Source organism: Ranitomeya variabilis, chromosome 2 (assembly GCF_051348905.1).
Source record: "Ranitomeya variabilis isolate aRanVar5 chromosome 2, aRanVar5.hap1, whole genome shotgun sequence".
NCBI classification, from domain to species: domain Eukaryota; kingdom Metazoa; phylum Chordata; class Amphibia; order Anura; family Dendrobatidae; genus Ranitomeya; species Ranitomeya variabilis.
The window spans coordinates 128,773,183-128,800,411 of record NC_135233.1 but is presented as its reverse complement, the minus strand read 5'-3'; the positions used below and the strand labels follow the sequence as shown (position 1 = coordinate 128,800,411).

The following is a 27,229-nucleotide window of genomic DNA, read 5'->3' as shown; positions in this document are numbered from 1 at the left end:
TTCTGTTGCTCATTACACACACATGAAAACAAATCCTTCTCACCTGACCTTGCTCCCTTAGTGAACAGTGTCCTTTTCCTCCTCCACAGCCGGAGCTGCACGTGGCAGTGATATCATGTGCAGCCGTGACGGAGATGCCTACCTCAGCTACCGGCCTCTGATTGGCTGGTACTGGTATTACTGTGCAGAGGGTCTCTGCGCTGCAATACTTTTCAATTGACTGTGCGTCCAAGAATGCGCATTCAGTTGCGAAGAAACACTGACATTGGTGGCCCCTGGCTCGGGCTGTGATCATCTCCGGGGAGTCTCGGGGGCACAGTGGAGTCTCGGGGGCCTCTTGTGGTACGTGAGCTACATGTTTGTTTTTTTTACACATAAAGTAATGGGGGATTCCAAGTTGAAGCTGCCTGAAGAATGGACGGTCGCTTCTTTTAGCCTCTTCATGGATTTTGAAGCCTGGAGCAGTTAAAGGGAATCTAGCACCATCTTTTTGCTACAGCACCTGAGAGCAGCATAATATAGGAAAAGAGATCCTGATTCCAGCGACATGTCACTTAGGCTAGTTTCACACTAGCGTTTACCTGAACTGCGGATGCTTCCACATGCGTCGTTTTGACGATGCGGAAAAAAAAAATGCTACAGGCTTTCTGGTCGCCGCATCGTCAAAACGACGCATGTGGAAGCATCCGCATACAGCCGCACAACCTGCGTACCTAATGTTAAAGATAGGTACGGAGGTCGCATGCGGGCCGCATGCAGAAGTAGGCGGAGGTGCGGCCGAGGGCCGGGCTTCACGGAGGAAGTGTGCACAGGCCCTATTGTGTATTTTCTGTTACACTGTGTAATACTAAAATGAAGTGTTTATAGAAAATACTAGAGCCTTGGCCTGATTAAATTGTAATATTATTGCAAGCCGGGGCCTGATTTTCTGTGCCAATTCCTTGTTCATCATGTAGCGAGAAGATGGATGGCAGTAGTCTTGTGCATATGGTCTCCAGGCTGAGAGCCCTTGCACTGGCATCATCAGTGATCCTATTACAGATAATTTGTGTTTCTGTGATTGCACTCAGCATTACTAATTATATCCAATATAATCACATAAATAGTCGTCATGAATCTTTTTTTCGGCATTTTGCTGATATGCGGCTTTGAAGAGCTTTGAAAACTAGGGACTTGCTGAAATAATGTGTACATTTCTGTGAATGTGATGTGCATCTCCTTATGTTAGCAGTGTCGTGGATCCGACGATAGTGATGTTACTAATTGTAAATCTGATGCTGACCAGGACACCCTGCGATTTGCGCAAAATTCTGAATTTACTGTTATATTATCATACTAGCTGTACTACCCGGCTTCGCCCGGGTTAATGACTGCTGTTAGCAAAATAGAATGTGTTAACAAAAATTTATTCTGCACACAAAAACCACAAAACAAATAGATAGAAATGTAATTATTAAAAGGCAAAAACTAAGCTAATAGAAGAATTTCACAACATATATTAGCTTTGTTATACTGAGAATGTCTTTGTTGCCTATATTAACCAATCAGAGCTCAGGTTAATTAACTGTAGCAAAATAGAAGCTGAGCTGTGATTGGTTGCTATTGGCAACCTGATAAATCCCCAGCCAACAGTAAGCCCACCCCCTGGCAGTATATATTAGCTCACACATACACATAATAGACAGGTCATGTGACTGACAGCTGCCGTATTTCCTATATGGTACAATTGTTGCTCTTGTAGTTTGTCTGCTTATTAATCAGATTTTTATTTTTGAAGGATAATACCAGACTTGTGTGTGTTTTAGGGCGAGTTTCATGTGTCAAGTTGTATGTGTTGAGTTGCGTGTGGCGACATGCATGTAGCGACTTTTGTGAGATGAGTTTTGTGTGGCGACATGCGTGTAGCAACATTTTGTGTGTCGAGTTGCATGTGACAGGTTAGTGTAGCAAGTTGTGTGCAGCAAGATTTGTGCATGGCGAGTTTTGCGCGTGGCGAGTTTTATGTGTGGTGCGTTTTGAGTATGTGCAAGTTTTGTGTGAGGCAACTTTTGCATGTGGTGCAACTTTTGTACATGTGGCAATTTTTCTGTGTGTGCAAGTTTTGCATGAGGTGAGTTTTCCATGAGGTGAGTTTTGCACGTGTGGCGAGTTTTGCGTGAGCCTAGTTTTGCATATGGCGAGTTTTGCATGTAGCGAGTTTTGCGCGTTGCGAGTTTTGAGTGGTGACTTTTGTGTTTCGACTTTTATGTGGCGAGGTTGGTGTGTGTGTGGTGAAATGTGTGCTGAGGGTCGTATATGTGTTCAAGCACGTGGTAGTGTGTGGCGCATTTTGTGGTTGTGTTCATATCCCCGTGTGTGTGGTGAGTATCCCATGTCGGGGCCCCACCTTAGCAACTGTACGGTATATACTCTTTGGTGCCATCGCTCTCATTCTTTAAGTCCTCATTGTTCACATCTGGCAGCTGTCAATTTTCCTCCAACACTTTTCCCTTCACTTTTTCCCCATTATGTAGATAGGGGCAAAATTGTTTGGTGAATTGGAACGCGCGGGGTTAAAATTTCACCTCATAACATAGCCTATGATGCTCTCGGGGTCCAGACGTGTGACTGTGCAAAATTTTGTGGCTGTAGCTGCGACGGTGCAGATGCCAATCCCGGACATACACACATACATACATACACACATTCAGCTTTATATATTAGATATACCTGTATGTAATCTCCTGTATATAGTATATACCTGTGTGTCATCTCACCTATATATAGTATATATCTGTGTGTCATCTCCTCCTGTATATAGTATATACCTGTATGTCATCTCCTCCTATACATAGCATATACCTGTATGTCATCTCCTCCTGTATATACTATATACCTGTAGGTAATCTGCTCCTGTATATAGTATATACCTGTGTGTCATCTCCTCCTGTATATAGTATATACCTATATGTCATCTCCTCCTGTATGTAGTATGTACCTGTATGTCATCTCCTCCTCTATATAGTATATACCTGTGTGTCATCTCTCCTGTATATAGTATATATCTGTGTGTCATCTCCTCCTGTATATAGTATATACCTGTGTGTCATCTCCCCTGTAAATAGTATATACCTGTGTGTCATCTCCTCCTGTATATAGTATATATCTGTATGTCATCTCCTCCTGTATTAGCCCTCGTTCACACGTTATTTGGTCAGTATTTTACCTCAGTATTTGTAAGCTAAAATGGCAGCCTGATAAATCCCCAGCCAACAGTAAGCCCACCCCCAGGCAGTATATATTAGCTCACACATACACATAATAGACTGGTCATGTGACTGACAGCTGCCGGATTCCTATATGGTACATTTGTTGCTCTTGTAGTTTGTCAGCTTATTAATCAGATTTTTATTTTTGAAGGATAATACCAGACTTGTGTGTGTTTTAGGGCGAGTTTCGTGTGTCAAGTTGTGTGTGTTGAGTTGCGTGTGGCGACATGCATGTAGGGACTTTTGTGAGATGAGTTTTGTGTGGCGACATGTGTGTAGCAACTTTTTGTGTGTCGAGTTGCATGTGACAGGTTAGTGTAGCAAGTTGTGTGCAGCAAGTTTTGCGCATGGCGAGTTTTGCGCGTGGCGAGTTTTATGTGTGGTGCCTTTTGAGTATGTGCAAGTTTTGTGTGAGGCAACTTTTGCATGTGTTGCAACTTTTGTGCATGTGGCAATTTTTCTGCGTGTGCAAGTTTTGCGTGTGGCGAGTTTTCCATGAGGTGAGTTTTGCACGTGTGGCGAGTTTTGCATGTGGAGAGTTTTGCGCGTGGCGAGTTTTGAACGGCGACTTTTGTGTTTCTACTTTTATGTGGCGAGGTTGGTGTATGTGTGGTGAAATGTGCGCTGAGGGTGGTATATGTGTTCGAGCACGTGGTAGTGTGTGGCGCATTTTGTGTGTGTGTTCATATCCCCGTGGTGGTGTGGTGATTATCCCATGTTGGGGCCCCACCTTAGCAACTGTACAGTATATACTCTTTGGCGCCATCGCTGTCATTCTTTAAGTCCCCCTTGTTCACATCTGGCAGCTGTTAATTTGCCTCCAACACTTTTCCTTTCATTTTTTCCCCATTATGTAGATAGGGGAAAAATTGTTTGGTGAATTGGAAAGCGCGGGGTTAAAATTTCACCTCACAACATAGCCTATGACGCTCTCGGGGTCCAGACGTGTGACTGTGCAAAATTTTGTGGCTGTAGCTGCGACGGTTCAGATGCCAATCCCGGACATACACACATACATACATACATACACACATACACACATTCAGCTTTATATATTAGATTTCATAAACCAGTCAGAACATGTACAATGTAGGAAATTACTAAGGTAGGAAAGCCGAGGTGGATCATCAAAGACTTGGTGGAAATAGGAGATGTTGACATCTCGCTGATCGCTCGGACATCATGGTGACAGGTTATTGACTTCAGCTTGGGTTTTTACAAAGATACTAAAATATCCAAATAGCAGTCCTAAGTGCCCACATATTGTTATCGGCACAGCTAGATGTCCTCCCGCTGTGCAGCACATCCATCACTGTTCTGCGAAGAGCCTAGAAAACACAGCTATTGTGGATGAGAAGAAATAAGGCAAGGTTGAAAGTCAAATCAAAATCCTCCCTCCTAAAAAATAAAAATGACCTGGAAATAAGTTACCTACTTGTCATTGTGCAAGAAGACCTTAAAACTTTTAGGTTATTGCAGAATACTTACAAATCAGGGTTGTATAATTGTAGAAATCCATGTACATGCTTCACTATAAACCCCATTCATATTTTCACTTGCAGCTATTTTTACATCCAATCTGGCACCTATGAACCTACCCTAAATATTCTACTCTGCCTTTTTCAGTGGTCCTAGCTAATAGGTTTACAACTTCTGCATTTACAACAGTGACAATTGGTAGCTGAGAACGTTTAGGGGTTCTCAGGGAAAGGAAAAATAAAAAAAGGAAATGTAATTCTAAATAAGTTTTTATATAATTTTAATTAGCAAATCAAAATAATTTTCTCTATGGAGGAACTGTCTATAGAATTTAAATGGTCACCATCCTGTTATCCTAGAATGTTAGAGCAGGTGCTTGTGAGCAAGTGCAATAGGAAACCCCACTGCAGTGACCTGGAGATAATCTATGCAGTGTATTGTCATTTAGGATGACAGAGTGGATAGCAGTGTGAGCAGTCTCTTCTTACCTCATCATCCCTGGTATCTACAGTATTATATCAGATAGACTGAACAGCAGTGTAAGTAGCCTCTACCTCAGCACCATTGGTATCCCCAGTATTAGATCAGCTAGCCATGAGGGAAAGCAATATGACCAGACTTTCGCCTCAGCACTCATGGTATCTTTAGTATTAGATCAGATAGACAGGGTGAACAGCAGTGTAAGTGGCCTCTTCTTACCTCAGCACCATTGGTATCCCCAGAATTAGATTAGATAGACACGGTGAACAGCAGTGTGATCGGCCTTTTCTTATCTCAACAATCCTGGTATCTCCAGTATTAGATCATATAGACAGGGTAGACAGCAGTGTGAGCAGCCTCTCACCTCCGCACTCCTGGTATCTCCAGTATTAGATCATATAGACAGGGTAGACAGCAGTGTGAGCAGCCTCTCATCTTAGCACTCCTGGTATCTCCAGTATTAGATCATATAGACAGGGTAGACAGCAGTGTGAGCAGCCTGTCACCTCAGCACTCATGGTATCTTCAGTATTATATAGACAGGGTAGACAGCAGTGTGAGCAGCCTCTTCTTACCTCAGCACTCCTGGTATCTCCAGTATTAGATCATATAGACAGGGTAGACAGCAGTGTGAGCAGCCTCTCACCTCCGCACTCCTGATATCTCCAGTATTAGATCATATAGACAGGGTAGACAGCAGTGTGAGCAGCCTCTCATCTTAGCACTCCTGTTATTTCCAGTATTAGGTCATATAGTCAGAGTAGACTGCAGTGTGAGCAGCCTCTCACCTCAGCACTCCTGTTATCTCCAGTATTAGATTAGGTGTGGTGGACAGCATCGTAAGCAGCCTGGTCTAACCACAGAACCCTGCTAACTCCAATATTAGATCAGATAGTCTCGGTGGACAGCAGTCTGAGCAGCCATTCACCTCAGCACTCAAGGTGTCTTCAGTATTAGATCAGATATGGTGACACCAGTGTGAGCAGCCTTTTCTTATCTCAGCACTCCAGATATCTTAATTATTAGATTGCATAGACATGGCGGACAGCAATGTGAGCAGCCTCATCTTACTTCAGCACCCTGGTAACTCTAGTATTACATCAGATAGACAGTGTGGACAGCAGTGTGAGCAGTCTCTTCTAACCTCAGCACTCCTGGTATCCTCAGTATTAGATCAGATAGAAACGCGCATTGAGGCTGCTGCTCTAAGTCCCCAGGTGGAAAGTAGTATGGGTAAGGACAGGTTTTCACTTTAGTGTGCATTGTGTTCCCTTAAAGGGATAAATACCCTTTTAACATTGCGGGCTTCATTGTCCCGCTTACGATTGAATTGTAGCACCTAATATATGCCCTACTGCTCTGTATGAGCTGATTGATATTTAGTGATCTCTGAGAAATAATAAATTACTTTCACTCTCTATTTTGGTGCTATATCTCCATTTCTGTTGATTGTGATTTATAAGGGAACAACCCTATGTGGGTCGCACTTGCACTTTCTCTTTCAATAGTCATCATTTTCTGTCCTGCCTCCCACTAGTTCATGGGATCTTTGTGCTTTACACCTGTTATTCACTAAATTGCTTTGTCTATCATTGTATTTACTATGTATGTCGTTTTTATGTGTTTTTGAATAAATATTACATTTTATTCTTGGGACGTATTGCACTCTTTTTCTTTTTCGTATATTTATTAGATAATGATGGACAGTAGTGTGAGCAGCCACTTCTTACCTCAGCACTCCTGGAATCCTCAGTATCGGCTCAGATAGATATGGTAGTCAGCAGTGATATCAGCCTTTTCTTACCTCAGCACCCACACATCTCCAGTATTACCTCAGAATATCCAATGGGATTCCCGCTTTCTTCACATGAAGGAAGAATGTGGAGCTTCCTACTTCAAATTCTCACAGACTCTTTCCCTAGTAACATTCTAGGACAAGTTTCTAGAGAAAATTAACTTTTTTCCCTCCTGCGGCGTTCTGGTTTCAGTCACGGGTGGCGCTGGCATGAGTTCAGTCAGTGAGTATACAGAGCGGCGGCTGTAGCCGAGCCCCCAGCCCTGACTGACAGTGGCTCTGTATTTGCGGCCGGCTATCAGTCAGGGCCGGGGGTGCGATTACTGTTGTCACTCTGAGAGGTGACTGAACCAGTGCTGGCGCTGCCTGTGACTTGAAGCCCAATGCTGCTGGGTGGAACAAAGTTTATTTTCTCCCTGCAGCGTTTGGCTAAGTGCCGGCGCTGGGCAGGTTAGTAACGTTATTAACTTGCAGGTTAATAGCGTTTTTTTCTGGTGATATGTTCCCTTTAAAGGTTTTTTTCAACCTTGTAAAATTTTATAGAAACAGATGACGATGGCTTAAAATGAAGGAGAAACCCTATATCAATCCCCTGCTGCTCCCTTGCCAATGCTTCCCAGGTCTTTTAAATACCTTTATGCAGCGATGATGTGACATGTTGACACATGACCGCTGTGTTAAAACCACCATTAAGTACCGTAGCTCTGATCAGTGAGTCGCAAGGTCCTGAACCCCCACCGATCATTAATAGAAGGGGTAGAAGAGCTTGTTTAAGTCTTGGATCTCTAGCAGTGTGATATATGGACCCATAAAAAGTCTATAGGTCTGAACAGTGCACTTCCATTACTCCAAGGATTAGCGGAGAGCTTCTGTCCCTTCCTTTAAAGGGAACCTGTCACCCCCAAAATGGCTGGTGAGGTAAGGTCACCGGCATCAGGGGCTTTCTGGAAGCATTCTGGAATGCTGTAGATAAGCCGCCGATGTTACCTGAAAGAGGAGAAAAAGACGTTAGATTATACTCACCCAGGGGCGGTCACGTTGCGGTCCGGTCGGATGGGTGTCTCCGGTCCGCTCCGGCGCCTCCCATCTTCGTTCCATGACGTCCTCTTCGGGTCTTTACGCCGCGGCTCCGGCGCAGGCGTACTTTGCCTGCCCTGTTGAGGGCAGCGCAAAGTACTGCAGTGCGCAAGCGCCGGGCCTCTCTGACCTTTCCCGCCGCCTGCACACTGCAGTATTTTGCTCTGCCCTCAACAGGACAGACAAAGTACGCCGGAGCCGCAGTGTGAATACAAGAAGAAGACGTCATCGTAAGAAGATGGGAGGCCCCGGACCGGACCGCGACGCCTATTGGACCCGACCGCAGCGGGAACGCCCCTGGGTGAGTATAATATAACCTCTTTTTTCCATCTTCCAGGTTACATCGGGGGCTTATCTACAGCATTCCAGAATGCTGCAGATAAGCCCCTGATGCCGGTGGGCTTAGCTTATCTGATCTTAGCTTTTGGGGTGACAGGTTCCCTTTAATGTTTAGTAATCCTTTCATTAAATTCATACTGTGATCAGAATGTGATTAGCATAATCGGAGCGATTTTCTCGGATAATTGCTCTACCGTAGCCTTACTAGAATACCCCTATAAAGTTGACATTTGCCTACGTATACCAATATACTGATATATATCAGAGCCTACTGTCAGCAATATGTCAGGATCAAGTACTGCCAATGGAAAGCTCAAATGTCGTGTGCATAGAAACTTATACAGTGCTGTAAGGAGTGAAGAATCGCAGGGAATCTTTGTGCCACAAGCTACACATTGCCCAGCTTACTGGCATGGCTGACCATGTGAAATACTAGTCACAGCCTCAGTTGTGCCATACACCTTTGTCTCAGCTTTTCTTCAAATGGAAAGAGCAATTTTGATTTCAGGAAATTGAAAATGATTTGTTCAGGTTTAACTAAGGATATTTATTACTGTCGTGCTCATATTGGAGAAGCTCGGATCATTTTATCACTTTACTATTTATTGGCATGGTATATTCTTATTTATCTTCTGAGACACAACATACATTGTAGCATGTACAAGAAATGCACAGCGCTGAAACCTTGTTTTCTCTCCACTCTTATTGTTACTTGTTACATCACAGAACGAGTTGCCAGAGCATTGTTTGTGCACCGAACAGGTTAATCTCGAGACTTCTACACTTATTAAAGGACCGCCATGTTCTGACCCCTTTACTAATCACCAAATTTCACCTGTGAGATTGGCCATTCATTGAAGCCGGCCAGCATGCGCTGTGAAATCAGGGCACTGCTCTCAACAATGCTGGAATTACCTCTGCAGAAAAAGGGAGAAGGATTAGGATCTATAATTGGAAGTGAAGAATTAAATCCAATTTCATTATTGAGGCAGATCTGATTAAAAGTGGGTGGCTTTTCTTGTGGCTCAGAAAGAAATCCTTTGCTTCTAGTAAATGAGTGCACTGCAGCAATTGACATGACATAATTGAACTAGACCCGTATATTCACTCCATCACTCCACGCTGTGTAGTCTTTGTGTAGCTTTGGAACTCTTCTGTTCCTTGCCAATGAAAATAACATCTTCTGCTAGGAAAAAGTGACTTTCAATATCTGTATTTCTGCTCAGTCTTTTTCTGGTAGTCACAGGATGTATCTTTCATATACCTCCACACAGTGTCACGCTACTACATTGCAGTTAATGGCAGTGAATGTAGTTCTATACTGACCACCAAACAACTGATGTGCTGTACGTCTGAATGTCTGCACAATCAGGATTTGGGCTCACTCCCATCACAATGCACTCTGACCAATGTTATTAAATGAGTCAGTGCTCCTCTGCAAGTTTTTCCTGAGCTCCAATCTGATTGCACTCACCAATGCAAGTCAGTCTGTGCTAGAAAAAAATCACAAGGCACGCAGACCATGCATGTGGTGTCCGATTTTTACCCACACATCTCAAAGAAAACCAGAAATTTCATCAGCCAAGTACAGTAAATTCACAGCTCGAACCTTTAGAATAGATAGATACAATAGAGATATAGAATAGATAGATACAAATTATATATAGATAGCTAGATGACATGTAGAAATGTAATGTCACATGCCCCCTACATATAATAAACAAGCACCCTTTAGTGCCTTTCATGTGGCACTAAAGGCTGTTTATTAGAAGGAGAAATAGCCTGCACACTGTTCTTTTAAAATAATTATGTGCTTTAGGAAGGAACTCGTGGTCCAGATATATTGAGGTAGGAACCTCGGCACCACAAAAGAAAATGAGACTATAGGTCTTGCTACAGTTTTTTTTTATTTTATTTTGATCTGGCAAGGTGTCAAAAACAGTTATGGTACAAAGTTTTGACTAGGAGGTAGGCAGAACTCTAGTAGAGCAAAAATGTAAATCAATGTTTCTTTCATGTGAAGGAGGAGCCTGGACTCAGGAAATCTGGCAAGCAGGGTGTAAGGCTCAGCAGATAGCTGGGAAAGTCTTCCCAGTCTAGTAAGGCCAGCCCTAAGCCAGCCCAGAATTGGCGTAACCATTAAATGCGCCAAATCTAGCACTTAGCCTCGGCTCTTCCCAAATGCCCTGGTGCTTTGGCAATCGGGGTAATGGGTTTGTGTGGTTGATGTCAGCAGCTGTCGCTGACATCAATCCCTGAGGTTTAGGAATGGAGAGGTATCTGTCAAACACCCCCATTGCAAACCCTGTTGTTAAAAGAAATTAACACACACACACGTGGAAAAGTCCTTTATTTGTAAAAATCACTCCAACAATTTCCCTCTTTCAACCATTTATAAAAAAATATATAATAATCCACGCCGGCTCGCCTGAATACAAAAAATGGAGGTCCCACAATGATCTCTTCTTCTTCATGCACTGTTTGGAGCCCCATTCAGAGAACGAAGCTCCATAGACTGGAGCGGCAGCCAATATTTGTTCTCATGCTGCGCATTGTGAGAACACTGCTGTGATGAGTGGTGATGTCAGTAAGGTCACTGCAGTTCACAGCCGCTGAACTGCGGTAGCTTACTAATGTCACCGCTCTCAGCGTGAAAACCAAGAGTAAGTTCTCATGCTGCGAGTGGTGACGTTAGTAAGCTACTGCAGTTCACAGCCACCAGGTCACACAAAGGGTAGCCCAAGAGCCAGAATGATGAGTGGTAACATTTCCACTCATCATTCCTGCTCTCGCTCTGCGCAGTGCGAAACCCTGCAGCTGTGAACTGCAGTAACCTTACTGATGTCACAGCAGCCGGTTTCTAACAAATAGCAGCGTGAGAACCAACATTGGCTGCTGCTCCAGTCTATGGAGCTTTGTTCTCTGAACGGGGCCCCATACACTGGATGAAGAATTCGGGGTATGATGTGGGACCTCTATTTTGTTTTAAGCCCAGCCTAATCCTCTAGCGCAGTGTTCCCCAACTCCAGGCCTCAAGAGTCTCCAACATGTCCTGCTTTCAAGATTCCCTTAGTATTACATAGGTTCCCTTACATGCCCTAACATGTTGATCCAGAGGAAGGCAAAAAAAACCCATGTGGCAAAGAGTAAGCTCCACATTGGGGAAAAAAATTCCTTCCCGACTCCACATACGGCAGTCAGACTAGTTCCCTGGATCATCGCCCTATCAAGGAATCTAGTGTATATACCCTGTAACATTATACTTTTCAAGAAAGGTATCCAGTCCCCTCTTAAATTGAAGCAGTGAGTCACTCATTACAACATCATACGGCAGAGAGTTCCATAGTCTCACTGCTCTTACCCCACTGCTAACCGCGACCCAGTCCGAGTGTGCTCCATTAATAACCACCCTTTGTTTCCTATCCCTGAGCCAGCTCTCAACCCACTTACACATATTTTCCCCTATCCCCATTATTCTCATTTTATGTATCAACCTTTTGTGTGGCACCGTATCAAAAGCTTTTGAAAAGTCCATCTACTGGGTTCCCTTGGTCCAGTCCGGAACTTACCTCTTCATAGAAGCTGCTCAAATTAGTCTGACATGAACGGTCCCTAGTAAACCCATGCTGATACTGGGTCATGAGGTTATTCCTCTTCAGACACTCCAGTATAGCATCCCTTAGAATGCCCTCCAGGATTTTACCCACAGTAGAGGTTAAGCTTACTGGCCTATTATTTCCGAGTTCAGTTTTTGTCCCCTTTTTGAATATTGGCACCACATTTGCTATACGCCAGTCCTGTGGTACAGACCCTGTTATTATGGACTCTTTAAAGATTAAAAATAATGGTCTATCAATGACTGTACTTAATTCCTGCAGTACTCGGGGGTGTATCCCATCCGGGCCCGGAGATTTGTCAATTTTAGTGATTTTTAGACGCCGCTGTACTTCCTGCTGGGTTAAGCAGGTGACACTTAATGGGGAATTTTTGTTATCACTGATCATATTGTCTGCCATGGGATTTTCTTGTGTAAATACTGATGAAAAAAAGTCATTTAGCATATTGGCTTTTTCCTCATCCTCATCCACCATTTCCCCCAGACTATTTTTAAGGGGGCCAACACTTTCATTTTTTAGTTTCTTACTATTTATGTAGTTAAAGAATATTTTGGGATTATTTTTACTCTCTCTGGCAATGAGTCTCTCTGTCTCAATTTTTGCTGCCTTGATTTGCTTTTTACAGAACTTATTTAATTTTCTGTATGTATTTAATGTCTCATCACTACCTACTTCCTTTAATTCTCTAAATGCTTTCTTTTTGTCACTTATTGCGCCCCTTACAGCTCTATTTAGCCATATTGGTTTCCTCCTATTTATAGTATGTTTATTCCCATATGGTATATACTGTGCACAGGTCCTATCTAGGATGCTAATAAACGTCTCCCATTTTCTTTGTGTATTTTTATGTCTCAGGATATTGTCCCAGTTAATTGCACCAAGATCATCTCTCATCCATTGGAAATTTGCCCTCCTGAAGTTTAGTGTCCTTGTCACCCCTCTACTGCACATCTTAATAAAGGATACACGAAAACTTATTATTTTGTGTCACTATTCCCCAAGTGACCCCCAACTCTTATATTTGATATGCGGTCTGGCCTGTTGGTTAATATTAGGTCTAGCAGTGCCCCCCTTCTTGTTGGTTCCTGAACCAGTTGTGAAAGGTAATTGTCTCTCATAGTTGTCAAAAAAACGATTACCTTTGCTGGAACTGCAGGTTTCTGTTCCCCAATCTATTTCAGGGTAGTTGAAGTCCCCCATAATAATCACTTCTCCTTCAGTCGCAGGTTCATCTATTTGCTTTACGAGGATATTCTCCATTGCTTCCATTATTTTTGGAGATTTATAACAAACCCCTATCAGTAATTTATTATTTTTCCCCCTCCCCTTATCCCCACCCACAGGGACTCTACATTTTCATTAAATTCACCTATATTATCACGCCGGATGGGTTTTAAGGACGATTTTACATACAGACACACCCCTCCCCCTCGCTTATCTGTTCGGTCATTTCTGAAAAGGCTATAGCCCTGCAAGTTAACAGCCCAGTCATGGCTCTTATCCAGCCATGTTTCAGTTATCCCCACCATGTCATAATTATGCTCCAACAACATTAATTCTAATGCGTCTATTTTGTTGGCGAGGCTTCTGGCATTAGTATACATGCACTTGATGTTCCTCTCTGTACCTCTATTCTTTCTTAAATTATTAACTGTTCTAACCCCACCCCCCATGCCACCGCCACCCCCAACTTCCTTATTTGTGCCCAGGTCTCTATCTGTGGTAGCTTGGCAGCTTTTAATAGTGCTGCTACAGAGAGGATCAATTCTAACCACTACATGTACCAGATCCAAGGAGTTGTCCTGGCCTTCACCCCTTAATCCCTGTTCAGAAATCTGTACTTACACAAGGGGCCCACTTGGGTTGGAGCCATAGAGTAAGCTGGTGAAGCAAGGTGGCAGCAAGAAGGTTTATCACATGAGGTTAGTACCAGGTCAGAATCATCAGGCAAGAGAATTTTTAGAAAACGGCCGATGTCTGAACAAAGTAAGTACAGGCAGAGCAGGCACAGACTGTGCTTAAAGGGAACCTGTCACCCCCCAAATCAAAGATGAGCTAAGCCCACCAGCATCATGGGCTTATCTACAGCATTCTGTAATGCTGTAGATAAGCCCCCGATGTATCTTGAAAGATGAGACAAAGAGGTTAGATTATACTCACCTGGGGGGACGGTCTGATCCAATGGGCGTCGCGGTCCGGTCCGGGGCCTCCTATCTTCATAGGATGACGTCCTCTACTTGGCTTCATGCTCCGGCATACTTTGTCTGCGCTGTTGAGGGCAGAGCAAAGTACTGCATTGCACAGGCGCCGGGCGTCTCTGACCTTTCCCAGGGCCTGCGCAATGCAGTACTTTGCTCTGTCCTCAACAGGGCAAATCAGAACGCCTGCGCCGGAGCCGCAGCGTGAATACAAGAAGAGGACGACATCGTATGAAGATGGGAGGCCCCAGACTGCACGCCCATCGGACCAGACCGCAGCGGGACCGCCCCGGGTGAGTATAATCTAACCTTTTTCTCATCTTTCAGGGTACATCGGGGGCTTATCTACAGCATTACAGAATGCTGTAGATAAGCCCCTGATGCCGGTGGGCTTAGCTCATCTTCGGTTTTGGGGGTGACAGGTTCCCTTTAACCAGACGAGTATTTACTATAATTGACACTGGAAACTTACCCTCAGGAGTCTAAAAAGAGAGCAGCCCCACCTAAGACTGACAGCTGGGAGAAATACTGACTAGCTGCAAATTAACCCCCAAGCCTCCTGGCTGGGTGAAACAACAAGTCCCAGGAGTAAAGCAGGACTATCTTAGAATCGCCCAGCATCACTTTGCAAGTAAAGCAGAAATGGCGGAAAGGCATCGGGACGTGGATTTATTCTTGCTTTGGCTAACAAAATACTGCATCCAGAACCACATCTGTGAAATCAGCCTAATAAAAAATGTTTTAAGTGGAAAGATTATTAGCAGATCTGTAACTTTTTATCCAGATGCGATTACAAGGCCATGTTCACACCTTCAGTATTTGGACAGTATTTGACCTCAGTAGTGTAAGCCAAAACCAGAAGTGGGTGATAAATGCAGAAGTGGTGACTTGTTTCTATCATACTTTTCCTGTTTGTTCCTTATTTTGTCTTACAAATACTGATGTAAAATACTGACCAATTAATGAACGTGTGAACGTGTCCACTAGCATGTATGCCTAAAGGCCAATGCACACATCATACGTATATTCTATTCCCAGGTTCTTCAAAAATATGAGGTGTGTTGTACTCTCAGTCTCAGTATATCCAGATACGGATGATGGCTTTATATCAATCGTCCTGTGTTGTGTTTGTATTACATCCCTAGAAAACACCATTGTAACAGATTTCCTATTTATGGTGCATTTTCCCATGCTCTGTTCTTAGGGCCATTGAAAACCTATGTATATTTCATGTTGGGAACATCAGGGGTCTGGACAGTTTTATCCCTGTCGGAACATATTGCAGTTGGCAACTGTACCAGAGGGCAGCATACAATGGACAGCAGAGCATCCGCTCCAGGCAGGCAGTCTTCAAAAATGATAAAAGAGCACACAGTGTGGGACAGGTCTATAAAACACTGAAAACATGGAAAATACATGAAAGCTGGGATGCGCCTGCTGAGAGAAAACCAGTTAGCTGACATGTGAAGATGAAAAGTTGGTTGCTGTAGGCACTCATCCATGACTCAGGTGTCAGGTGGAATCAGGACCTGTATTGCCCGGAATTGCTGATAATTTAGGCTAGATATCAATCTTCATTTCCGGTAAAAGCATAGGCGCTCTTCTGTCCCACAATTGTTTAAACCTCTCCCTTTATACTGAGACCTGTAGACCTGCACACTTGGCGCTTTCTGCTCTATGATTGTGGTTTATTCCACTCCTATGAACAGAGTATGGCTATTGAGGGAATCATTGAACAGCAGTAAAGTACGGTACCTTTTGGCATTTCTATTCTCTTCTATGGTTTTTACTTACTGATGTGTGAGGCATCTCCGAGCATAAAATGAACGCAGTACCAGGCCCAGATTACAATTTATTGTACCTAAGGTCTCATTCAGACATCAATGATTTTTCACGTATGCAAAAAATGATCCTAAATTCATCAATATTTTGGATCTGAGTTCCATCAGTGTCTGATCAGTGTCAGTTTTGCCATCAGTGTCTGATCAGTGATTTTCATATATGGATAAATATATAAATACGTTACAAAGTTTCTCTGATACACTGCAATGTTAATTTCGATTTGCCATGAATGTCATCCATGTGCTGTCAGTGATTTCCATGGATCCATGGACTTGTGTGCAGAAAACACAGCCATGTGAACAGCTTTATAAACTTTAACAGGTACATGTTCTATCCATGAACAGACATCAGAATGATGAGGCCTAAAAAACTTCTCCACCAAAGACAGATGTTTCCTGCTCGCGTTCTGCAAACTTGTATTAAAAATATTCCAACCTAAGTATTCACATACATTAAAGTGAACCTGTCACCAGTTTTGGCCGATGAGAGATATGCTGTATATCAGCCCTGAAAGGTGATGGCCATATCTCTTATCGGCCAAACCTGGTGACATGTTCATTTTAAATGTTAGAACATACTATTATGCATGTAATTGGGGAAAGGGCCTCAAAATTAAAGTGGATCAATGTATAGTCGGTCCGGTCTAACACCCGGAACGCCCGGCGATCAGCCATTATCGGTGGCAGGAGCCACCGGTCGCAACTACTCAACTGTGGAGCTGCTCCGTCTTCTGATAGTGGCCATGGCAAGGTACTACTCATCCACCTCCTATTCAAATCAATAAGAGAGGGATGTGTAGCACCCTACCATGGCCACTATCAGAAGATGGAGCAGTTCTGCAATCGAATAGTTGCGGCCACCGCCATTGTCACCAAGAACAGCTGATCGGCTGGGGAGTGTCAAGTGTCGTACCCTGCCATTCAAAAATTGATAACCTATGCTAAGGATCGGTCGTCAATAGGGATGAGTAGACTCGTGGAAGTGCGGGTTCGACTGAACTGTAGTCCAAAGTTCCATCCGGGTACCAGAACTGTACTCGAACTTGAACCGGAACCCAAACCCCATAGAAATAATAGGTGACCCGAACTTGGGATCTGGAATCTCTCGCTCTCTCCCCGGACTCGCAAACTGTAAAATGACCTTCCAGGAAAAGTACGTGTTCAGAGTTTAGCACCAGTACGAACCCCAAACTTTACAGTTTGGGATCGCTCATCTCTAGTCATCAATGAAAACATAGTGGACTACCTCTTTAAATTTGGTTAATTATATGAGATTTCAACTAATCTCAAGATTTGGGTTATACCTTATGTGTTATGGAAGCCTATTAAGTATTTGACACTAAGTTGATCCCCAAGCTATAGATGGGGCGATCCTCGTTTTACAATGAAGACAAATAACGTGGAATAAGTTATTAAGAAAAAAAGAAAATCTAGGAATTCACATTCTTATAAGCACATTTTATGTGATTTCTTGAAGAATAAAGGCGACCTCTGATCATAGAAAATGTATAAATCCCAGCTCCAATTTTTTATTAATTTTATACATACTGTACATAAAACCCATACAGTGATATTAAATACATATATTTGACAAGTAAAACTAAAATGAAAACAGACAGTCACTGCTGTATATTTCTACTTCAAACCATCTGAGTCTTACCATGTAGTAAAATAATTCTGCCTCACAGCCCCTCTGCATGAAGCCTGTAGGGGGCTTTTCTAGGCCCCTAAGCTTTTATACCAAAGCTTTGGGCGACAAGGCTTGTAGATTCCTATAGGTGCCGTAGGATCACTTGGTACATCACTGAACATGTACACAGCAGGAACGTGGCACTGTGCATAAGGCACACAGTTCTTCTATACACATAATTATATATAATAATCATGGAAATATACTAATATAAAATATATAAATAAATATACCGTAAATAAATGTATAAATAAATAATAATAATAATATGTAAGTATGATGGCTCATTCACAGGGAAAAACACTGACACATTATATTCTGCAGAGCTATCCACATTTCAGATTTTTATTTGCTGCCTCATTTTATGTGAAAAAAAGTGGACAGCAAACTGGTGCCATCCATATCGCATCATTGTGCCGTCTGATTTTTTTAAGGCCTCATTCACACATTCTTACTTATTTTTGCATATGAGAAAAAATTGAACATTTTTTATTAGTGTGCTGGATCCAAATTTCATCCATTTTTGTTCCGGGTGTCAATTTTTTACTATCATTGTGGCATCTTTTTTTTATTATAAGCAAAAAAATGTCTTTTACTAAGCTTCTCATGCCCATTAAGCAATGAAAACCATTTCCCTTTGGATGACACACGGATGGTATCCATGTGATCTCTGTTTTTTTCACGGACCCACTGACTTACATTGATCTGTTTGATCCGTGACATGCCTCCTTTTTCTATATATTTCTACCAGATCTCACCTTATTGCTCTCTGCACAGCACTCCTGTTCTCAAATTGGCAGTTAAAGGGGTTGTCCTGTAAAGATAAGTTATTACCTCTCCGCGGGAAAGGCGATATCTTGCTGATCTTTGGTTGTCCCACCATTGAGACTCACACCGATTTGCAGAATGGGGAATTTTCCTCTCTGACAAGGGACTTTTATCCCGTCCCATATTTTATCCCTGTAATAGCTATTTATTAGTAACTGCCATAAAATCATATCCCCAAAACTTTCATTAAAATAAAGAAAAATTGGACTACCACCGTAAAATCAGTAATACATTGAAGTAAAGTATAAAGTAAAGAATAAATCAAGATTTATTCTGGCTTTTGATTTCTGAAGAATCCAACATAATAAAGGAACCTCTCGTGTTCTTGGGATCACAACAAATATAAAAATAAATCTCTAAAATATGAGCATCTGCCGCCAAATGTTAAAGCTGATTCCAGCGTCAATGTGAATTGCATTTATTATTCATTGCAAATGAATACGTTCTGCATCTTCTGCTCAAAACGTCCTCCAAATCTTCTTGGTGCCATCCAACATGTTCCATAAAGGGCATAAAGTCAAGAAGTTAAGTGCTTTTGTTAAATTAAATATTGATTGCATTCATCCATTTCAGAAAAGATGCTTTGAAAAATGGAATTTTGGAAATTATTTTAAATGCTTTATACTTTTTTACAAACAAAGCTTCAAGATATTATATTTCTGAAATTAATAACTCATAATTTATAAACTCAGTTAAGTCGTCTTTTGCAAAAAGCAGAATCCAAATTTTAGTTTTAGAAATGTCTTTTTAACGGATCCAGTTTCCATAGACTACAGTGTAAAAAAAGCAATCCAGTTGCAATCTTGTTTTTTACTCTTTTGTCCTGCAATAACTGGTTGCTGCTGGATCCATTTCAAATGAATATAATAGAAACATGTCACCACTTCTGTATTTATCACCCACTCCTAATTTTGGCTTACAAATACTGACCAAATACTGAACGTGTAAACATGGCCTTAGCGTGTTTCCGCAGCAAAAGTCCACTCAAAATGCATTTGCATTTTTTTTTCTGCATCTAATGCAATTATACGGGGAAAATCTGCACCTACAACTCAGAGTACCCGCAAGAGGAAATTGCCATGTTGTGGATTTCAAGCATGCTGCACTGACCTGTTTATGCTGCGTAAAAAAATCTTTGGGGGTATGAGATTTCTATAAATGACATCCATAGCTATAAGACGATGCAGGTTTTTTTTTGTCAAAAATTCATCGAGGGAACTTAACCTTAGGCCGGGATCACACATTCGAGAAACACAGCCAATTCTCGCATGTTAATACCCGGCACTCAGGAGCGGAGCGCGCGGCTGCATAGCAATACATGCAGCCACACACTCTGCTTCCGAGTGCCGGCGGCAGTGCTGGGTATTAACATGCGAGACTCGGCCGTGTTTCTTGCATGTGTGATCCCGGCCTTATGGTCATTTCCACTTCTTTTAAGGTGCTGTTGTTGAAGATAAATTGAGCACAGAGTACTCATAACCCCAATAATTAGCTGGAATATGTGGGAGAAACTTACATCATATGTTGACATCTCTTACAGCGCCACTACAGGATAAAGGAAGCATTACATCCTTAGCTTTTAAAGGGAACCTGTCACCCCCCTCAGGCGTTTGTAACTAAAAGAGCCACCTTGTGCAGCACAAATGCTGCATTCTGACAAGGTGGCTCTGAGTTATGATGTCTGCACACGCTGAAATAATCACTTATAAAATGTGCCCCCTCTTACCCTGAAATCGCCATGGAGGCGGGTCTTTCCTTGCTACTCAGACGCAGCACAGCCGTCACTCCGGGCCTGTGCGCGCCGGGCGCCGCCTCCTCAGCGCTGTTTTCAAATGAGCCGGCGCCTGCGCTCTTTTCTCCTGCCTTCGGCAGGCGCAGTGAGCGCTGCCCGTCCTCTGTCCTCATTTGCAGTCTAGCTGACTGCGCCTGTGCGGCCGCCCTGACAGACATCCCGCCCCGCAGTGTCTTCTGATTTATTCACCTTGCGGGGCTGGGACTCACAGGCAGCGCGGCAGCACAGGCGCAGTCAGCTAGACTGCAAATGAGGACAGAGGACGGGCAGCGCTCACTGCGCCTGCCGAAGGCGCCGGCTCATTTGAAAACAGCGCTGAGGAGGCGGCGCCCGGCGCGCACAGGCCCGGAGTGACGGCTGTGCTGCGTCTGATTAGCAAGGAAAGATTATTTCAGCGTGTGCATACATCATAACTCAGAGCCACCTTGTCAGAATGCAGCATTTGTGCTGCACAAGGTGGCTCTTTTAGTTACAAACGCCTGAGGGGGGTGACAGGTTCCCTTTAAATCCGTGTGCTGTGCATGGAATACATGAAAGTGCCAGATTCTCAAGAGGAGACGCTCAGTGTAGACACTCTCTACTCAAACTTACAGATTATAGTCCTAGGTCCCCTGTATTTGCATAGGATACCCAAATTAAATTATTAGAAAAGCATTTTGTAATCCTGATGACTCCTTTTTTATGACTCCTTGCTATAAAGGTTATGTAACTAAAGCTTGTGGAATTTCTGGACCTAAAGAAAACATGTCCCAAAAGAAATAAATGTGAATTTCTTTGTCAAGTTAAAAGCTCGCTAAATCCTGCAATGAGTGTTTCCCCTTTCAACTTTTTGCTCTCTGTTTATAGCTTCATATTCTTGTTGGAAAAATATTTTCGACACACTTTTAGTGGAAAACCAATGAGCCATTTCACTGCCTTGTCTGTTCTATTTTATCTGTTGAAAACCAAAAGCAATTGTAATGACAGTCCTGTCAGTATAACAGCAGCGGGGACAACGCAAAAGTGTAAGGAAGAAACCTAATAAAGGTCATTAAATTATTGCAGCCTTGTAGCAAAAATGTGTCTTTCAAAGCACCGGCAGCGATCTACCAAATGTTTAGATTGCTGGTTCTAAAGAGAGGTTAGGAAATCAAGGCAAATGTTTGTTTATCCGCTGAAAATTCACATTTCACTGCATTACAATAGTTAGTGGTTTACTTCACTTCTCCACATAGTTTTTCAAAATGTACAAAATCTTTATTATTCATGCTTAAAAGCCTCAATCATTAATTGAGATAGAAAAAATTATGGTTCCCAATAATTAATAAAATTTTCCTCAGTTTTAGTTTACAGTTGTAATTTCTTCATAAGTTTTCCAACTCTCCCGTTGTGCAACTTGCAGCCTGATTCAATTTCCACATTTCTTGTTGTGGGAGTGTCCCTCCAAGTAATATAGGCTAAATGTGAGGAATGTGTGTTTCCAGGATGCTTCTGTCTTCTTTAGCTCATATATCAACAGCTCATATAACATATTTCCACTTCATATGCTTTATTCCTTAGTTATATCTTGTTTTCTCTGCCCTCCCTGAGACTCTGGATACTTTCCCCTTTCTCTCTTCTTGAGACCTATAAATAACCACTTCCTTGTTGCTATCTCTAACCCTGTGAGAAGGGAGAGGGAGAGCAGAGAGAGAATCACAACCATGTTCTCAGATTTGTTCCAGTTTTGCCAAAAGCACTGAGCTAGCTAGAGTACTTCTAGGCACTCTGCAACAGCAAACTAGTAGAAAATGTGAAAGATTTTAGTGAAGATTATTTAGTTACTTAACTTTTCATTTAGGAAGCAAATGAACAAAGAAAATAATGTGCAGATTTGTACATGGCCGTTTACTACCTAATATTTTTTTAGATTGTCACATTTTTCTTTATGGGCACACTTGCAGGTAGATTATGACCAAAGTTAAACTAGAGCTTCAGCTGTAACTAACACTGAGTTTATAGCCTAATGCAAAATATATCTTCTTGGTGATAAATCTTTGATCAATTTGTCATTTATTTTTGCTGTGTAACTCTTAGTCTAGGAAAGCGTCCATTGGAAACTCCTTACAAGCAGATGAACCCTGTGGTGACTTTATTTTTTAGTCCTTGGGAATGTGCACATGGCATCTTTTAGGCGCGGGTGAACCTACAGAGTTTTTTAAAGAGGTTGTCCACTACTCAATGTTTGATCGGCCGACATCTGATACCCCCGCCGATCAGCTGTTATCGGTGGCGATGGCCAGAAGTACTTACTTACTGGCCGTCTACTTGTAGTGTCTGGGGTTTGGTACTGCACCTCCACCTCAAATTAGTAGGAGGCGGATATGTATTACCCTTAAGCAGCCACTATATGTAGACAGTCCACTCCTCAAGTATTTCTGGCTGGCTGCCGCCACCCCCAAAACCGATAACAACTGATCGACTGGGGTTCTGGGTGTTGGACCCCGGCCGATCAGACATTGAACACCTATCCTATCTATCGCAAGTCTCGTTGACAATCACAGCATGCTGCAATTTTACACGCACGTCGGATACGCCTGAGAAAATAAACACTGATGTGAGCTGCCCCATAGATTAACTCTGGGCTGAGTGCTATGCGATGTTTTCTCACATAGCACTCGCCCGTATTCTACGGTAGTATGACCCTGGCGTTATTGTTCTGTAACACAGATTGCATAATGCATAGTCAGATTCATGTACACTGTATGCATCCAATGCTTCTAGTAATAAGGCTACTTGTACTTCTATTCTATAGAATTTTGTGTTTTATGAATAGACAAAGAATAGGTTGTATTGTTTTGTAAAACAAGTGAAAAAGAACCTTGAAATCAGTGATTATGAAAATAATCTGTGCTGAGAAAAGATCTCAATATCTGTACTGGTCTTAATAAAATGCAATCTCCATGTGGTTTTCTGCAGAACCTACGTACATCACCATGGCTCCACCAATATGTGATCTGTTGATTAACTGCTCGCTGACTGAGAAGGACTGTAGTTACGGATTCCGGTTAGATCACAATGGCTGCCGTACCTGTCAGTGTAAAACAAGTAAGTCATTTTTAGTTGGTCCTATTTCACAATACTTGGCCGCAGTCTTATCGTGTAAATGTCATTATTTTTCCTTTCACGGACTCTTTAGTTCCATAATCTTTACATGTATCTTCTGCCATTTTTTTGTGTCCGTGGAGTGGAGAATGCCATTTCATATTGCTGGGGTTTACGCATACTTTGGCAGACAGATGCAGAATAGATGGCATTATGTGCTGCCCATTCACATTATGAACCCATTGTCACGCTAGGTGAGGGAGAAGCAAGGTACACAACAATGGGGAGAGGGAGGGGAAGCCCAAACAATAGGGAAGGGGGGAGTGGAGACCCCTAGGCAGATCTAACAACACCCTGTCTCCCCTGACGTCCCTAAATAGGTTCCGCACCTATCGCTGAGCAGGAACTTAATTTCTGCCTGTTCCTAGCTATAGGCCCTATATAGGGATGGGAGGATGAATAGATGCACTAGTCAGTCCCAACTACAACTAAAGACAGAGAGGGTGAACAAATGAGGGGATACACTTAGCTTGTGAAGACCACTGAGATATCACGCCAGCAATCCTTCAAGAGTACTCCAAGAAGACACTAGCTGACTGCTAGTACTTTCAACCAGACAGAGGGAAATTGAGCTAACACCAGCACTTTGCTGAAGAGACTGTAGGTATTTAAACCTTCAGCTAGGGTGTGTTAATTAGCAGCAGAAGGTGGAGTCCTAGAGGGAGAAGGATTTCGCTCCATAACAGAAATGCAAGAAGGTGCCATCTAATCCCAATGACCTACAGCCGGATCCAGGATGACTGTATCGCACCTGACACACCCGTGACACCCATTCCTTGAAATGTGTGAGTTTGGTTCATGACTCAAACCAAAGTCAGACATGTCTCCTCTTTATTTTACATATCATCAGTCTACAAAAAAAGAATGTATGAAAATAGCCATTGGCTATAATTTACCCACATGTTATCTGTTAACAAGAATGGAAAGCACACATACATGAGAAACTGACATTGAAATGAGGCCGACGTCTTATCTATGGGATAGATGGGCCATTAAACATTTCCTGTTTTAATTCTAACACAAGAACATGTAATATCGTTCTTTGAGCCCGAGTCTCAGCTCGGTGGCAAGTCATTAGTAGCACGACTACTTAGTTCAGTTCTGCCAAAGACATGAATCCCCTTAAGTAAGTCAGCAAACTTCATTAAGTGCCAAACTCATTTTGGCAGCCTAGTCACTGTCTTTGCTTGGAGAATACGCCAGCACATTCATAGTTAGCGCTTTCATTGAAGCAAGTGTTCAGATACCAGACCTGTTGTCATTGCCAATTATCTCAGAACATACAGAGTCTATTTCATAGAAGTGCACAAAAGGTATATGGATCCTGAGAACAAGAGGAGAATGGATCGTGGTGAGGTGACATTTTGGAAGAATATAAAACGTGATGGGATATGTGGTTCCTCAGTGCTGATTGTCACTGTGAACAGCAGTATGTTTCCACCCAGGGCAAATGGCGAATACACCGTACTAAAGAGGACAATACTGAGGATACACAATTTGAATTAGTTAACAAAAAGGTTTTTTTTTTATTTTAGAAGATAGAATATGGCCTGACTATTAAACATGGTTGGCAGTGTGAGTTGAGTTTTAATATGGTGACAGAAAAGCCCCTTAAGTCATCAGCCGTGACAGCTGCTAGGAAGAACGTGAAGCAAATCTCAACAGTGGTGTTAATTTCCTTCAGACGGAAGATGATGTTGTAGCAGATGTCCTGATCGTTCCTGCCATCCTGGTAGAAATAGCTTGAAATCTACTATGGTAGAAGAGGATATAGACGACTTTGAACTTGGGGACCATCTAATTCTCATCTTAGCAATTTACACAATCCAGAATGCAGTATTAAACTTTGCCTGCAGACATTGGGACATGTTGACAACATTTGTTTTTTATTGGCACATTTTGTTTCTAATCGTCGCTAAACTACGTTTCTCAACCTGTCACCTAAGGAGAATAATTAAGACTAAGGGATTTAAGAAAGCAGAGTTTCACATAGCGACCAGCCATATTAGACCAGAAGTGTCCTGATCAGTAAAACGTTCTCTGATGAATCCAACTTGCTTGGAAACATGCCAGTTCTTCATTTTTCGGAACTCTAGAGTAAGTAAAGTTGCACACCAAGATTAGGAACACTTTATAGTTCTGAAACGCGTTGGATGTTTGCTGGGGGTTTCTCCTAATAGATCCAGATAATAATAAAGAACATTGGATTGAAGCCTATAAACTCTGACCTGGAATCTGAACCTTTACTTTCTCTTGTGTTGCTGAGAAACCAGGAAACTTTTTCTTTGCCCTAGTTTTTAGATAGTTTTTAGAAGACATGGCTATTATTCATGCCACCTGATTGGCTAGACAGAGAGCTCATGCATAATATATGACTTGTAGTAAGTTGTTAGAGTGAGGTTAAGATGGAATTCATGAAGACAGGTGCGTTGTGCCCTTGCGTGTTGGTAGCAGCTGTTTTTTTGGTTTGTTTTTATTCCCTGTCATCAGAGGACACATTACAGCACTGTCAGTACCTGTTCCTGCTTTGTTTCTTGTCTTGAATGGGGACAACATATCATGCCGAGTATCAGTGGTATTCCATTTCCAGAATCTCATAAAGTTCTGAGCTTCTGGCAGAAATGTGCTTTGCTATCTTTGAAGCATTTGTACAAAGGAAGTTTGGTTGCTGACTATGAAAGAGTCTCTATCTGTGAAATATCAAGGATTAGAGCAAAATTGGTATAAAGCATATACACGGAAGAGGAAGATATGTCACTCACAGCATGGGGTGGGGGAGAAACCTTCTTACTCTTGCATCCACCGTGCATAATTTTGTCACCTCTGTCAAGGATCCAGTTCAGTACTTTGTGTCTTAAAAATCCACTCACATTTTTGTAGCTTTATGGAAAAGTGATAATAGATTTTTAAAGGGTCAAAAGGAGGAAAGTAAATGTATGACCCTATTTGCTCACTTAGATCAGCTAATTTCCGTACAGCAGTGTAGGGCTTAGTTCACACTTGAAGTTTTTGTAGTAGGAATGCTCATGCCAGAGGCAATGACGGCAGAATGTGTTCATGTATATCAGTTTTTCTGTCTGTCTTTGGCATGTGTTCAGGTCCTTTTTTACACACCAACGTTGGTATTAAACAACCACTGATCGGTAAACAGTTACCAGTTGGCGGTCATTTAATAGCCTGTAAACACAGGCAGACGGCGGTAAATAATGCCTACAAAGTGATGTTTCATTTAAAAAATGCAATAAAAAGAGATGAAAACGTATGTGCACTAAAATGGTTTCTGTAAAAGTCCAAGCTCAGCACTCAAAAGCCACTGCCTCATAGCGGAAACATAAAAAAGTTATGGGTCTCAGATAATGGCAGCACAGACCAAAGTCACATTTTTTGACTACTAAATTATAAAATAAAACCTTTACCTGTTTGGTATTACCGTACTGACCGAATCGTACCGAAAGGACATTTTTACCACTTAATGCCCTAAAAATGAAAAACTATAGTGGAATTGCTATTTTTTCACCATTTCTCATTTGTCAAATACAAAATATTCGCTCTTCAAAGAGGGGGGGATGAAGGAGCAAAAAAAAATGGAAAATGTAATTGTCATCAATGAATTAAAGGGACTTGAAAGCCAAACTTAAGTGCAAAGAGAATGATGAATTGGGGCATTTACTTTTCTTCTTCAGACTTATAGTATAGCTAATTTCTAAAATTAAAAGTAAAGG

The 27,229-nt window shown here is 42.2% G+C and overlaps 1 protein-coding gene across 1 annotated transcript in view; it reads left to right on the top strand.

The window, feature by feature from the left end:
- Positions 1-27,229, top strand: part of CRIM1 (cysteine rich transmembrane BMP regulator 1) — a 957,989-nt gene that overhangs the window by 738,580 nt on the left and 192,180 nt on the right. Inside the window, exon 8 of the mRNA XM_077283003.1 lies at positions 23,322-23,450. Coding sequence (XP_077139118.1) covers positions 23,322-23,450 — 129 coding nt within the window. The remainder of the gene's footprint in view (positions 1-23,321; positions 23,451-27,229) is intronic.